This window comes from Glandiceps talaboti, chromosome 12 (genome assembly GCF_964340395.1).
Source record: "Glandiceps talaboti chromosome 12, keGlaTala1.1, whole genome shotgun sequence".
Taxonomy (NCBI): domain Eukaryota; kingdom Metazoa; phylum Hemichordata; class Enteropneusta; family Spengelidae; genus Glandiceps; species Glandiceps talaboti.
In genome coordinates, this window is record NC_135560.1 from 14268890 (window position 1) to 14284032 (window position 15143).

Consider the following 15143-nt stretch of genomic DNA (forward strand, 5'->3'; position numbering starts at 1 on the left):
GCTTGCTATTCAGCTCGTTGACGTGGCAACAACAAGCACGAAACAAACTAACGCGACACCGAAGCCATTAAACACCCATCAACACTGGTACACAACTCGAAGCCTTCTGCAGGGATTATCACCGAGTAATTTTCGGTTTAAAATCATCGTAAGCCAACAACCAGAGCTGTGAAATTCAACTCTGGGAAGCAATAATGACGAAGAGGTGTATCTGTGAAATATGCACGTGTGGGTAAGTACAGATCTTCCGTATTGTCTATGGTGTATGATAACTGTCCTTGTGTTCACGTTGCGAAGGTATTTCATTCCCTAAGCATAGCGTCCTGGGTATATAGCGTCCTAATATCGACGATTACAGATCAAAATACATTGTATCCGAAGTATCAGAAAAGGGTCGGTTCGATCATAATTTAATGTACCTTTCTAATTATGCAAGTCAAAGATTTTACACAACTACTGAGCTAGACTGTTGGTCCGTCCCCTTCACCGAGGACGTTTTGCATACTTATCCTAGTTAAGATCAGTGGCGATCGATAATGTTTGTAGCAAGGACATTTAATCGTTATGTGTAGCAAAGCAACGGTGAAACTGATAGATCTAGATACATTGTACAAATATACCCCAACATACTAAATTAACACACACAAAACCCATTAAAAATAGTGTATAATTTTCCCCACTAAAATTTGACATAAGTGAGAACCAAACGGTTACATAGGGTGAGCGAGTGTTATATCGCTATTGTTGCCATACTTGTCAACATTGAATATATGACATACACGTTAACAGTTAAAAGAGTGCCTAAAGGTCCGGCTCAACTCCTTACTTAAACACACAGTGTGATGTAATTTTGAAGGGACTCATTATCATGTCTGGTGAAAGAGTATTTCTAAATTTACTGTTTAAAAAACAATGAAAGAAACACATTGTAAAACAGACCTCCGAGACACTTCTGTTGGTATGGGTGGTTGGAATCTTAATTAATGGACACCTGGCTGCTCTGTCAGAGTTGAAGAATTCATTTTGTTGGGAAATTAATTTTATCCTTTAACGATCCATAAAATTGAATGCACCACGCTTAGATTACTGAAATCACAGTTCTCATTGTCAGGACAATGGCTCATTAAATTAGATGACAGAAATCTAATGAGACACAGTAAATAATACACCAGTCTGTGGCTTTAAAAATTCATCAATCTGTGTGTACAAAACAGTAAAAAAAACCCATTAACCTTGGGTATACTGTATGTCTTGAGAAATAGTATTTGAATATTAGGTAGCTTAATAACCAGGTGGCTGCTCACACTTAATTGGTTCTTATTTTCAATGAGATGTCAGCCAGGTCACTACTTCATATTGACAAAATAAACAATTTAAGATTTGAAGTGAGGTCCATTCAGGATACTTTACCTGCCATAAAGGGGTTCAAATGTAACAAGCTGTCGCTATGACAACCTATCAATACAATTAAAAAGTGGAACGTTTTATCCTAGTGTAAAGAGAATGTGTCCATTAATAGTTTGGTTACTCAAAAATAAAACAAATAAAGTTTTATGTTAATTCATTGAAATCCCCGATCTTCTGGTATTGGTTTGTGAGGAGATGATGAAAAATGTCAAACAAAAGGTTGAAGTGGGATTTTCTTATCAAATACAAGTTGAGGTTGTTCTGTAGGAGTTGATTTATTTGATTTGGAATTAACTGAATATAAAGCTGTAATGCTTACATGTTATCATCACCTAGTAATATCTTGTGACAGTATTTAACCTTTCACCTCATTGAACATTGTCATATTAAAGTTCGGATTATAACCTTGCCAACCTTATTTTTGTGCATTTGTCATGAGCAGGAAATCCTTCCCTTCCCCAGACAGTCACCTGTCTAGCAAAATTTTAGAGAAAATTTCACTAAAGTTTGTAACATCTCGTGTATGATTAACACAAAATTGCAGACTTTGAGAAATGTACTTGTGTTATTTTTTATATCAACATTTATTTGTTCAACCCCCTCCCCCCGACTGACTCATGAATTTGAAAATCTTACAATAAGTAATTCCATTCAAATATATCAATATTGCTTTGCATACAAATCAGACAAGTTCTGAAAATTCATAATTTTTCATTTTACATTCTGTACTCTTACTTAGCTTCAGTTTTTGTAACATTTTCTCTTCTGTTTTTGTCACAGGCGTCATCGATGCCCACACAAGCCACAAGGTACTATTCAAAAGGGCTTTGGTCCCTGCCATTTATCTGAATATGCCAACAAGTACAAAGGATATCCCAGTGCAGGCAGGAGGGATAACTTTAAACCTAGGGAAGAAATGATCAAAGGTGTTGGTCCCATGGCTGGAGTCACCACTCACAAGTAAGTGATTTTTTAGTCTGTTCTGCCAAGAGCTTTGACCATACTGGATGACTCAAAACAATACAACTTTTGAGACTTGAAAATGCATGAATGAATAAGTGTCAACACTCCATATACAGTGGTAATTTGCTTATGTTGAGGAATCATGGTAACAGAAAAGGGGAAAGGGGTAAAAGTGCAGTAGTTTACCATAGAATCTACCACATACAACTCTGTTTGGGAATCCCAGTGAATAACTGGAGAACTCAGGTAAATTTTACCTACTTTGCACCCCTTAACAAAAACGCTGATATATCAGGAAATGTATTGGATCATAATTAAGGACTGTAGTCTGAAAGGTATGGTATGTCGTGCTACCCTTTCAGGTCCCACTTCACCTGATGTAGGGTGTCACGACATATCATATCTTACAGTCTAAGTGAGGGCAATTCAACCTGTGATAATGGACGATCAGATTAATCTTATCACTCTATCTATCTATCAGGAAATGTATTTAATCACCCATGAGGGTGATGAGCAAAGTCTGTCTCTGACTTCTCATTTAAATTATATTCCCAGAGAAAAAAAATTATGAGCAGTCTGGGGAAAGTAAAAATTTAATTTAAAAAAAAAAAAGTAGCTGAATCCGATACAAAATAGTATTTCTATAAGACTGTAGTTACATATATTTAAGTGTGTCAAAAAAATTAAAAAACTGTACAGTGGTCTTATTCCAGTCTGGTTGTTTTCTTTGAAGTATGTTGTTAAGGTATTGTTGCTTGGTTCACAGATACATTGACTGGAAAAAAACCGAACAATACAAAAGGAGGTGGAGTCAGTCACTAACATTGAAATATGTCACCTTGTCTTTTACTGAAGTGAAATGACCTGTGACACAGTGTCTTTGTACAATGACATGTTTAGAATTTAACGACTCTCGGCATGCAGATGGACTCCATCAGACTGTTGTGTTGTTCAATGTATTTGTTGCTATAGATATGATAAATACTCTCAAAACGGTTTCCACATGAATAAGCCACTGAGAAGAAATTTCACATATTGAATTAACTTCAGTGACCACAAAGGGTTATTGACAAATTATTTTTGAATGCGAATAATACAAAAATTGATCTCTTCATGGAAAATTAATTATTTTGGATCCAATTTTTTTTTTTCGTAGCCTGTTGATTTTGCATTGTAAGTGTGCCAGATTTTTTATATTATTCTGTTGCCATGGTGATAGAGTGAAGGTATGATGTCACACTCACCATACCAGAAAACAGATCAATTTTTCAATGAATTGAATATTATGATTTTGTACTGATTTTAATTTTTTTAAAAGATGCATAAAAAATCTTGGTGCAAAGTCATAAATTTTTTAGCATGTTTTCTAGTAAAATTGGGACTCTGTGAGTAGAAGTATTTACATTATTTTTTCAGACTATTTATCATGGTTTTAATCATATTTATCTTAATTATTTCCAGGAAAGACTTTGTACCCTATCCATATGAGCGTCCGTATGTCCACCAAGGTGAGGAGTACACACCAGTGGCTGGTGATATGGACATGATGACTTCTTACACCAAGGATTATCCCGGAAAACGTGCCGCTCCAGTTCAAAGTACTAAACACCTTCAAACCAGGAAAGTTCCATTGGGTAAATTTGAAGCTGATCCCACATATAAAAGTAAGTTATATCCCAGAAGTATAATCATGGTTGTAAGACATCCACCACCTTGGAAATAGTTATATAGTAGACATTCTTGCAGATATGAGGGGTATAACACAAAGAAATGCCTTGAATAGAATATGCCATTATGTATAATGCTTTACTACATCCCCTCCCTGTAAAAAAAAATGCTGAAAAAAAACGGAATTCATAAATGTTTCTGTTGTACACATTGTAATGATATTCAAATGAGTTATCTTTTGGAAATGGCAACAGTAAATGGGTTTAAAATATTCATTTTTTTTGTCAAAACATTGTATGTTGTGATAGTGTATACATTGGTGTGGACCTAACACTCAGTGACTTTTGTAATACTACACTTTGGTGTTGCTTCTAAAGATGTTCACTTGTGTACTTTTTTTAAAAGAAAGAATTTAGTCAAATTTATACAACAACCAAATCACCTCATGAAAATATGTTAATCTAGATAAAGAGACCGAGAGAAAAGAAGAGTCAATTCTAGTGATGCAAGTAACAATAGACTTAAGAATCAGTCTACAAAGTTAAAAATAAAAGACAAATATTTACGATGCACCTAGCACAAAACTACAAGCTTTTAAGTATGTGTAAACCTTCATGTTGACATGATTGTCAGGAATTTAATGGTCTGTTCTTTCTTTCCTCAGCTGATTACCGTAAATGGGACTTGCCTGCCAGAGACCTAGCGAAAGGAAGTCATGTCTACCGACCACCAACTGCACCATTTGAAGGTTCAACTACTTTTCAGAGAGACTTTCAACCAAAACAAGTACCAATGACAAGGAGTATGAAGCCCAATCAAACTGCAGCACAATCTGATGTTCCATTTGATGACCGCACATCACATCGTCTTGCATACGTACCCCATCCACAGCAACCGCGTTTTGTCCGTACCCCAGATAACTACCGACAGAATCCTAACCGTTTTGATGGACTCACCACACACAAACGTGACTTTACAGAAAAACAGGCCCCAAGAGCTGATAGTTTCAAGCCTAACCAAGCTGCATTACATTCCGATCAGCCATTTGATGACGGTACAACATTTCGACGAGACTATAGACCTTATGATGTACGCCCTCCTCAAGTGCATGCACCAGAAGAATGGGTTGCTCCACAAGGTGATATGGATACGTTAACGACCTTCAGGAGAGACTTTCCAGCCCATCAGGTTCATCCAACCAAAGCTGCAAGACCTCCATCACGAGGGAAAAAGGAGAGCGGCCCATTTGATGATCGTACCAACTACAAAACCGATTTCCGTCCCTGGGACTCGAAACCAACGATGCGAGGTGATCCTTCTAGAAAACCATATGAAAAGCCAAATGTTCCATTTGAGGGTATGTCAAATTATCAGATGCACTACATTCCTAAGGCAGCCCCACCACCAAGAAGTTTTGCACCTGATAGAGGGGCACAGCTTAGTAATACTCCATTTGATGACCGTACTATGTATAAGAGTGAATATATACCTAAGGAAACTGACATCTGTCCGGCTGTCGATTTAGGTAGATCTGGATTCAAATTTTCAGAGTTAGATGCAAGAGGGCATGAAATATGGGGCAAAAATGGCTATGTTGAAAGGGTTCTAACACCACCACAGCAACCAATTTCCATGGAAACAGCTCAACTGGCATAAAAAAAAAGATAAACCAAAATAAAGAGACTTGTTAATGTAAATGAATATGATCGAGTCACGCCCCTAAAAATCAGAATTGAAATAGAAACAGAAAAAAGTTTCTCCCTTTTTCAAAAATCTCATCTAAGAGAAATATCCCCACTATGTTTGGTAGATATTCATTAACATACCAGTTTATAAAGATAGATGCTGATTGGTAAATGTCATGCCAGTTTAGAAAGATTGATGCTCATTGGTTGGTGGCCACATAAATAATAAGCAAATACTGATCAATTTTAATGTTAAGAAAACAGTGCAAACCACCTTTTCATAAAGGGTAGTCGTTTTATCTTTACAGAGATCATCTTAAAATAATCTTAAGATGCCAAAACACAATACTAACCTCAGTAATCAGTCATTTATTTATACAGGCAATTAAATGACCCTCATAATCTGAAGAGGTGTGCTTGTATAAAACTGTACAAAAAACATGTAGTTCTATATGGTAGTAAAACTATTTCAAGAAACATTTTTAAACAAATTTCACTTTTTATCATAGTATCAAGCTATTTTTAAAATTTTTGAATTGCTTCTGATGTGGAAAATGTAAATACGATGTAAATCAGAATAAAAAAAATTAGGCATTTTTTTAGTATATCAAAGATTTCTGTAAATATTTTGTGTACGCTAAGATGAGTATAGATGTATACATATAATACCGTTGTTTTTATAAAAAAAAGTAACATAGACTTTTGTGTCTTTGTTGTTATTTCTCACTACCTAAGTGTTCTTTCCGTGTCCGTCAACGTCTTGTCTCAATTTGGACAGAATTCAGTTTTAGTCAAGTATGTACACATTTTAAGATTATTTGCCCTCAATTTCTATTTCGTTGGTTATCGTGTTGTTTCAGTAATTCAAATTCCATCTCATCTTCGTTAATCAGTCATCAATCAATGGTTTTTTTTGTAAGTCAGCTGAAATACACACAACTCTTTGCGATGTCATGTGACTCTGTTAATATGTCTATATAGAAAAACATTAAATACATTAAACTTTATATAACACTGATTTGTCATTTCCTGTATGTATGTATGTATGTATGTATGTATGTATGTATGTATGTATGTATGTATGTATGTATGTATGTATGTATGTATGTATGTGTGTGTGTGTGTGTGTGTTTGTGTTTGTTTGTTTGTGTGTTTGTATGTATGTATGTATGTATGTATGTATGTATGTATGTATGTATGTATGAATGAGTGTGTGTGTATGTGTGTGTGTGTATGTATGTATGTATGTATGTATGTATGTATGTATGTATGTATGTATGTATGTATGTAGAAATGCATAAGGAACTAATAAACCAGTCTGTATATATAGCTGTTAAATCCGACGTTTCGAATAAATATTCTTTTTCAAAGGAAAAATTGGCGAGACAGAGAAATGCCAGGTGAAAACCCGAACATTTCTAAATATAATGGAACAAAACCGCGCGTGATATAAATAAACGGTTATACGTGGGATAAGTTCTTAAATTCGCACGCACCTAATAGAACCCAATAGAATACGCCTGAAATTTAAAAAAATACCCAATAAATCATGATAATTAGATTGAGAAAGACGAGAATAATCTATTAATTCCAAGGGGTTCCAGCGTTCCAAGACGGAAAATGATTTCTTCTTCCTTCAACCTCAAAGCTTTCTCATCACCAGAAACCTTACAAATTCCTGAAATGGACATATCTGATACATTATGATCGTTTGTAATAAAATGCATAGATACGGGATAGTTACGATTCTTTTGTCTGGTCAAACGGAGATGTTCCACGAAACGATCACCAAGACGACGTACAGTTGAACCTATATATAGAAAACCACATTTTTGACATGTATGTATGTATGTATCTATGTATGTATGTATGTATGTATGTATGTATGTATGTATGTATGTATGTATGTATGCATGCATGCATGCATGCATGCATGCATGCATGCATGCATGTATGCATGTATGTATGTATGTATGTATGTATGTATGTATGTATGTATGTATGTATGTATGTATGTATGTATGTATGTATGTATGTATGTATGTATGTATGTATGTTTGTGTCTTTGTAGGTATGTATGTATGTATGTATGTATGTATGTATGTATGTATGTATGTATGTATGTATGTATGTATGTATGTATGTATGTATGTATGTATGTATGTATGTATGTATGTATGTATGTATGTATGTATGTATCTATGTATGTATGTATCTATGTATGTATGTATCTATGTATGTATGTATGTATGTATGTATCTGTATGTATGTATGTATGTATGTATGTATGTATGTATGTATGTATGTATGTATGTATGTATGTATGTATGTATGTATGTATGTATGTATGTATGTATGTATGTATGTATGTATGTATGTATGTATGTATGTATGTATGTATGTATGTATGTTAATCCAGCTTTACAACTGGGAACCTGATATGATAGGGGTTGCTATGCAAATGCTACAATCCCATGCATTTACTATGACTTCAATGAGTTGGTTTATACTTCCAAGGGAGTTGAGGAATAATTAAAAGGTCATTGTGCTAGTATAGGTCCCTACCTTTGGGAATGCACTGCCATAAAAACTAACACGAATGTCAACATTATTATTATTATTATTATTATTATTATTATTATTATTATTACAAACATGTACATAGTTCTTGTATATGTTGCATGATATGGCACTGGTATTTCTGGGTATGTGTATGTGTGTGTATTGTTTGTTGTTGATTCTGTATTTGTTTATTGCTTTGTCAACAACACACCACAGATTGTGTATAGCGCCCTCTATCAGTCCCGTCCGCATACCAATGCTTTTGTTTTTATGGAGTAAAGGTCATCAAATACTATAGTGTTAGCATTTATTTACGGTGTCTCGTTGCAGAAGAGGTAGACCTTCCAATGTCTTCCTTCCGGACATTGGTTTTACATGTATTATAGCTTTTATAAAGTCCCAGAATCCATCAATAAACTTTCATTGGATATTATTTAGAAATTTTCTTTCCTGTATTTGCTCACTCCAATGCTACAATTGTTCTGTAACGAAAATCGCATCCATATTAAAATAAAATGCGTCAACATTAATAACCATTTTTTCATGGCTCTTTTCAGTTTTAAATTATCTTTTAGATCGGCCAACTTCGATCATCTTCGCTCATTATCGTAAACCCAACCTCTTGTTCCTACTGTCCAATCAAATTGCTCCTTTTGGGTATTAACCTCGTAAACTGACACGATGAATACTTAATTTACATCCCATACCAAGCAAATTAAGTTCAAGGAATTCCATTAAGGAAATCGAATGGTTAGTGTAATTTGCGATAATATGGAAATACAACGTGACATCCAACAAGCAAAGTTGATACATTTAATACCGATGTTTGCGAATCGTAAGAGCTCACGACTTTTTGCAAGGGCGTCGACGACATGCAAGTATATTCTAAACCGTTCTTCGTCTAAGAATAAGTTGGGCAAATTATGACGGCGACATGTTGCCTTATTAAAGGTAAGATTGTTTTTACTTTATCTCTTCCATAACGATCAGGATGAATTTGGGCAATCGTACTTATTTTTGGTCCGAACTCGACTGTTGTAATTTATACTGCCTGATGTTTAGTAGTTGTTCTAACAATGGAATATACATGTATATGTAGGCGCCTATATGTATACATATATTGAATGGATTTACTAAAATAGATATCGCTAGTATGGACCATTATGGCACGGTTTGTGTCATTATACAATTGTTCAATTACCATATTGTAATGAGTGATTGGTTTGAACATTTTGGGAAATCCTAGCACAATACGAAAATGCGAAATTACTAAATGTCAATCCATGGCACCACACAGATGCAGCCAATATTGCTAAATAAACAAAAAACCTGTAACCACCTCCATCATCATAAATCATCGGAAACTCGACACTTTTATGAGATTCGTTCTTCCAGCAGTACTAACACCTTTGTATCCTGATGTACACTTGATAGCTTTAAAAATTATAAACATGCATATACTGGTATCTTAAAAGTTGCTTGGGTTTAACAAGATGGCTTCTCCTCTTACACCTTATTTATGTATCACGTGTCCGATTTCAGTAATGCAGTTGATTTCAATCTGTAGGTATATTCAGTATATATTAAGACAATATATGAATTGTAAATATATACTTAATGACTTTCAAGGGTTGATAATCATAAAATGTGTTGAAATACATAGGGAATAAAAAAAGGTCAAAAGAACGAACGATTGAAAAATGACATGTGGCTGCCTGCACACCATCATAGTTTTAACTTGATCAGTCTCTGCCCGGCCTTCTAATCGAAAACTAACAAAACTTTAACCCGAGGGTTCAAAGGATGTATCAGACGATGTCTTAAATGTTTATTACTCTTCTGTGAACTTGTTATAGGGTTAGGATTTCAGCTGTCGAATCTCAAAACTATTTAAGATACCTCAGCAAAGTTGAATAAAAAGAAACCTCTAACGAACTCAAAAGCATCGCCGCCATCTTGTTTTGTTTTGTTGTGTTGTGACAAGAAAAACTTACACACAGTGTCAGTCGCTTGAAAATCACACCAATTCATCACTTATACGTGTTCATTTCCTACTATACACGAATGGGTGTCATTCGTAATGAGTTATTCTAGTCTACATCATCCAACAAATTCTGACTGCAATCATGTTTTCATAAACACAGACAACAGTACAAGCCCATTTGTGCCATTTCTTAACATAATGTGAACAATTGTGTCGATGCCATGCTTTCATATATATCAGCGGCACATGCTTTATATTTCAACAAGTTAAGGCGGGTAACTATACGTCATTCTTTTGGATAGAATTATTGCAAGAGGTATATGATACGTGTATACTTTCAAAGTTTGAGATTGCCGAAATGACCTCAGCCTGTACAGTGACTTCAAGTTGACCTCTTCAATGAATATTTGAACTCCAAGTTTGAATTCGTCATTACAATCTCAACGAAATCTAGCATATGAACAATCAAAGCAGATATGTTTTTCATTTTTAATGATAATTAGATAGCTGCACAGCTTTGAGCATCGTATCATTGACGATTGAGCTAGGAAATACGCGCCTCTTTCACTTTCAGTAGTCGTGTCACGGACAGCATAAACACTGCCACCCGGGACAGCTACGAACACCATCACCGTCAACTGACACAAATAGTGGCCCAACGTTACATAGCATATTTTCAGTGACAAACTTTCACCTCCTCTATCCATACCTATACAAAAGTAGGTTTGATTTTCAAATAAGTGACAAAAAGAAAAACAAGATTTCAATATTCCCTTAAACCTCAATTCAAAATTCTATTTTACTAATTCAATATGAAGCCACAGTTCTTCCTTGCGGACGGGGGTTTCGTTTCTTTGTCGGAATAATCCATCTTTTGAGATGTAATTGGACGGTGAATAGAATTGTGAATAACTTTCCCATGGTGCGTTACACATGATCCAATGCCTCTAGGTTACTCACGGTATTTTCTAACAATAACAATTCTAACTGAAAATTTGATTTTCGATTCCCTGAGTTTTGAACTCAGTTCAATCACTCGTATACTCTACTTGTACCCTCAGACCCCCCCCCCCTGGTGGTCTGAGCTGCACCTTATCAAATATGGACCCATTTCTGAATAAAACTTGAACATTTAAAACATGACATCATAACAGTGACAGATTTCAAATTAAAGTCTATGGCAAGTGAACCATAAATTGCAGAAAAGACTTGACGGTGATGGCATTATACAGGTCGACACCGATTTTATTCATAGCAACAAAATAGCGATAGGCCAACAAATTTGGAAAGCCTTTAGCCAAATAGAACATCAAAAATACTGTTTTTAATACGTCTTTTTCGCACCTTTTTCGATTAAACACACCCTGGCTAAATAAACAACAAAATTATACTTTTTTTCATTAGCCTTTTTCTATCTTTCCGCTCACATAGCCCAAGGGAATAGTTTGTCATTTCTGGTGCACAATAGGCATGATTTCATTAACCGGCTACATTATTTGTACTAATTCAAATTCCAGAACGGTTAGCAAGAACCGCGAAATCAGTTTGTTACCATGGATATAAATTACACAGTCAAAAACCGATTGTCGTTGATTGGCAGTATCCAACTATAACAAGGCAAATGTTGTTCCTGGTTTTGTTATCCGTGTTTAGGTGATTTATTCTTCGCATTTGACAATATACGTATATAATTACAGGTATACTCCACACTGTCTATCCGTGCCAAGTCCTAAGCAAAGTAGGCAGGGCTACGTTTCCATGTCCATCAAATCGAAGATTCCGGGTGACTTCGACTTATCGGGAGGGACGTTTCTTCGGTTTTGGTCATCTTCGGAGAAAAATAACTAGCCAAAGTATTTATAGTGCAAACGTGAGCGTTGTCAGAAGTTCATGACAACCATCAAGAATACGGTCCATGTATAAGCAAACAGGTAAGTTAAGTACTGTTATTGGTGTTAATCAGTGGTATATGAAACTGAATTGTTTATTTGCTAAAATTAGTTCTACTTTCACAAACGAGCGAGAGTTGTCAACTTCAGCCGTTGTGATCATTTTAGTGTATGCATACTTTACTGATCTTTACCGTTATTCACAATTGTCGGTTGTCTAATATAGGCTACATATATACGAAATCGTGCTTTGACTTTGTAAGATGTGGTTTACTTGTATGAATTCGATGGAGGTAACGCCTCGATCGTAACCCCATGTGTACTTGAACTCAAATGGGAATTTGAACTTGTAGTGAATAATGGTGTCACTTTGGAAGGAAAAAAACATAGCCTTCCACTTTAAACTCGGTCCACTATTTTCTATAATTGTCTGAGCTTTAAATGACCACGAAATATACATCTAACAAACTTTTTATTTAAAAACATGATATTACCTTCTTTGACGCCTTGGAAATCGTACAGCTCTATTGTATCAGTACATATATCCATCGAAAACTGACTGGTGGACGTTATCCGCCGATGGCGTTAATAAATCCATCTGTTCTCGAAGATTGACATGTAAAGATCGGGTCAGAGTTGCCGTGTCTTTTCCTCCACTGAATTCCCCCTGTTCTGGCATGGCCTGATAATATTCACAATTTAGTCCATGGAATGTTTTCTCAAACAGCGAAGTCACGGTTTACTCGTTAACTTTTTCGAGGGTGATGTTCTGCTGTTATGTTAAAGCTCAGACCACTGAATAGTGGTCAGAGGTTAAAGTCACAACTCCCTGAATCTCAGTGTGCTTGACATTACTTGAAGAACTGCAAAAAATCAGTTCGCCGGAATGTAGTCTTGTCCATCCGTTTTAGTATGTTTCTCAGATCTCACTGTACTGTTACGTCTCAATGTTCTTTCCTTGCATTACGGACACTCCCGGGCCCGATTTCAAACAGCGTGGCCGTCAAATTCATCGTCGATTTGAAGACCGACGTAGTCTGTACGATGACGACACTTCGTTATGGTTCACAAATAACGTTATAAACTCTTATTTTATCCGCCATTTAGAAAGATATCGTTTGAGAGACGGTTCAAACTGGTCTATCATAACAAACCCGTGGTCCTTGGTTGCATGCCAGCTTGGCAAAACAATTTAAGTACTCGTCATCGACATTGCATTGCTGCAGAAACTAGACCAACTTTCGCCTCTTAAAGCTATTATATTTATGTCAATGGGCGATCCAATGTTTTAACTGAGTAACGTTCTTAAATTGAAAGGAACACTTCACACATTTCCCCCAAGTTATTGTCACGTCTAGCACCTCAGTTCATTTCCATGCACTTCAGACAAGATTAACATTTACTCTGTCAACCGTTCTTTGGGTTGCCTTGGAAGTGTCAGACAGTCTTTATTGATGAATACCGGGAAGTCGTTTTGTTACCCTTTCACAGAATTAAATAATCAAATGACAATGTTCTAATTATGGTTACAATAAAGTAAGAATTTGACTCAAGTTCGCCAAGAATTCGTTGAAAGTTTACTCAACGTACGTTTCTGATGATGTATATATTAGTCGTTGACAGCCAGGGTGGCGGTATACGGTAGTCAATATCGTTGATTTCACGGATCGATGCACTCTCTAGATAAATAACGTATTACCACTTATTTCTCAAAGGAGCACAGCTAATTAATAGTCAAAACCACCATTCGCGACCTTTTCTATGTAACTTTAGTTGAAGTGGTCTGTACTGAAAACGTTATAAAGGCAGTTCTATTGTCATGAAAAGACAGAACGCCGAGAGCGGGTTTTCAAATTTCATGAATCGAACAGAAGCCTTGTGTAAATTATTGCCACCCCGTGCCATGTAGGGACAATCATGTGTCGATTACGTGTTGATTTTGTTGTCAGATGTCCGTGCATGTATCGCCATGCACGATCGTGAGTTTTATGTAGAAGTGACGCTAAAAATTTGGTCGTAAAAGTGACTTTTTGATGTACGCATCATGCAATATAATCAATATTGGGATTAGTGTAAAAGATTTGGCCCTTTCGCTTGATTAAGTCCGTATTTGTCGGTATTTCGCTGTATAGAAAATAGGCATCACTAATGTAATCCCACCCTATAGAAGACATCCAATGGTAGGATTTGCAAATTCAAAAGAAACGAACAAGCCAGTGAGAAAAGTATCGATGAACTAAAAGTTCAGGAAACAGGAAAACACAAGAAGAGGAAATTGAATAACTAAATGAAACTGACATACTGGTAATGTGAACACTGACATCATTAGACAAATGAGCTATTATCATCGAATAGAGTGATTTACACGAGATAGATGAATAGTCTGAATGTGTTTAAACCATGGTACCGCTAGTCATCTGTAACTTTCTTGTTACATGTTTGTACATTTTTGTCCACGTATATTGAAACAAAAACGAGCGCGTAAATTAAGCGTCTTCACCCAATACCTATAACCTGCCGTGACTATTAGATTAAAGCCATGAAACATAGTAAAGTTTTTTCGTTCTTCAAAATTTGATATTTTGTGCCAGCCATCAAAATTTCGTTAAGAATCACATTGTCGAAATTTGACCACATACTATTTCTTCTCCATAATGATTAATGGGCGACTGATTCACAGGCGCTTGTGGTCTATAAATTTTCTCCCAAACTCAATCTACAGGTAAAGACACGTTTTCTGTCAAATGTTGATCATTTCACGCGTCTGTATTTAGTTGTATGAATAAATCAATACAAAATAATGTGTAAGTTAGTATTCTCTAAGGACGACTAGCTTTAGAAAAATACTTGCAGTTGTTGATGTTTAGTCCAACAATCAAAAGACTGTTTGGTCATCGATTCATTTTGTAAAGAAGAAAATATAAAACAAATATTTCAGGTACTTGTGCTGCTATTTCTGAAGGTATTACTTTGATCGATACTAAG

The 15143-nt window shown here is 35.6% G+C and overlaps 1 protein-coding gene across 1 annotated transcript; it reads left to right on the forward strand.

Annotated features, from left to right (window-relative positions):
• The first annotated feature begins 34 nt into the window (after positions 1–34).
• On the forward strand, positions 35–6705 carry LOC144443270 (stabilizer of axonemal microtubules 2-like). Its single transcript, XM_078132704.1, has 4 exons — positions 35–232; positions 2188–2367; positions 3832–4034; positions 4703–6705. The coding sequence occupies exons 1-4, from the start codon at positions 195–197 to the stop codon at positions 5692–5694; spliced, it is 1413 nt and encodes a 470-aa protein (XP_077988830.1). The 5' UTR covers positions 35–194; the 3' UTR covers positions 5695–6705.
• The last annotated feature ends 8438 nt before the right edge of the window (positions 6706–15143 follow it).

Excerpts from the sequence above, each read along its gene's own strand:
- LOC144443270 (XM_078132704.1), top strand. The coding sequence starts at position 195 with ATGACGAAGAGGTGTATCTGTGAAATATGCACGTGTGG. Across the intron at positions 233-2,187 it reads TGTGAAATATGCACGTGTGG|GCGTCATCGATGCCCACACA; the intron begins GTAAGTACAGAT and ends TTTTTGTCACAG. Across the intron at positions 4,035-4,702 it reads AGCTGATCCCACATATAAAA|CTGATTACCGTAAATGGGAC; the intron begins GTAAGTTATATC and ends TTCTTTCCTCAG.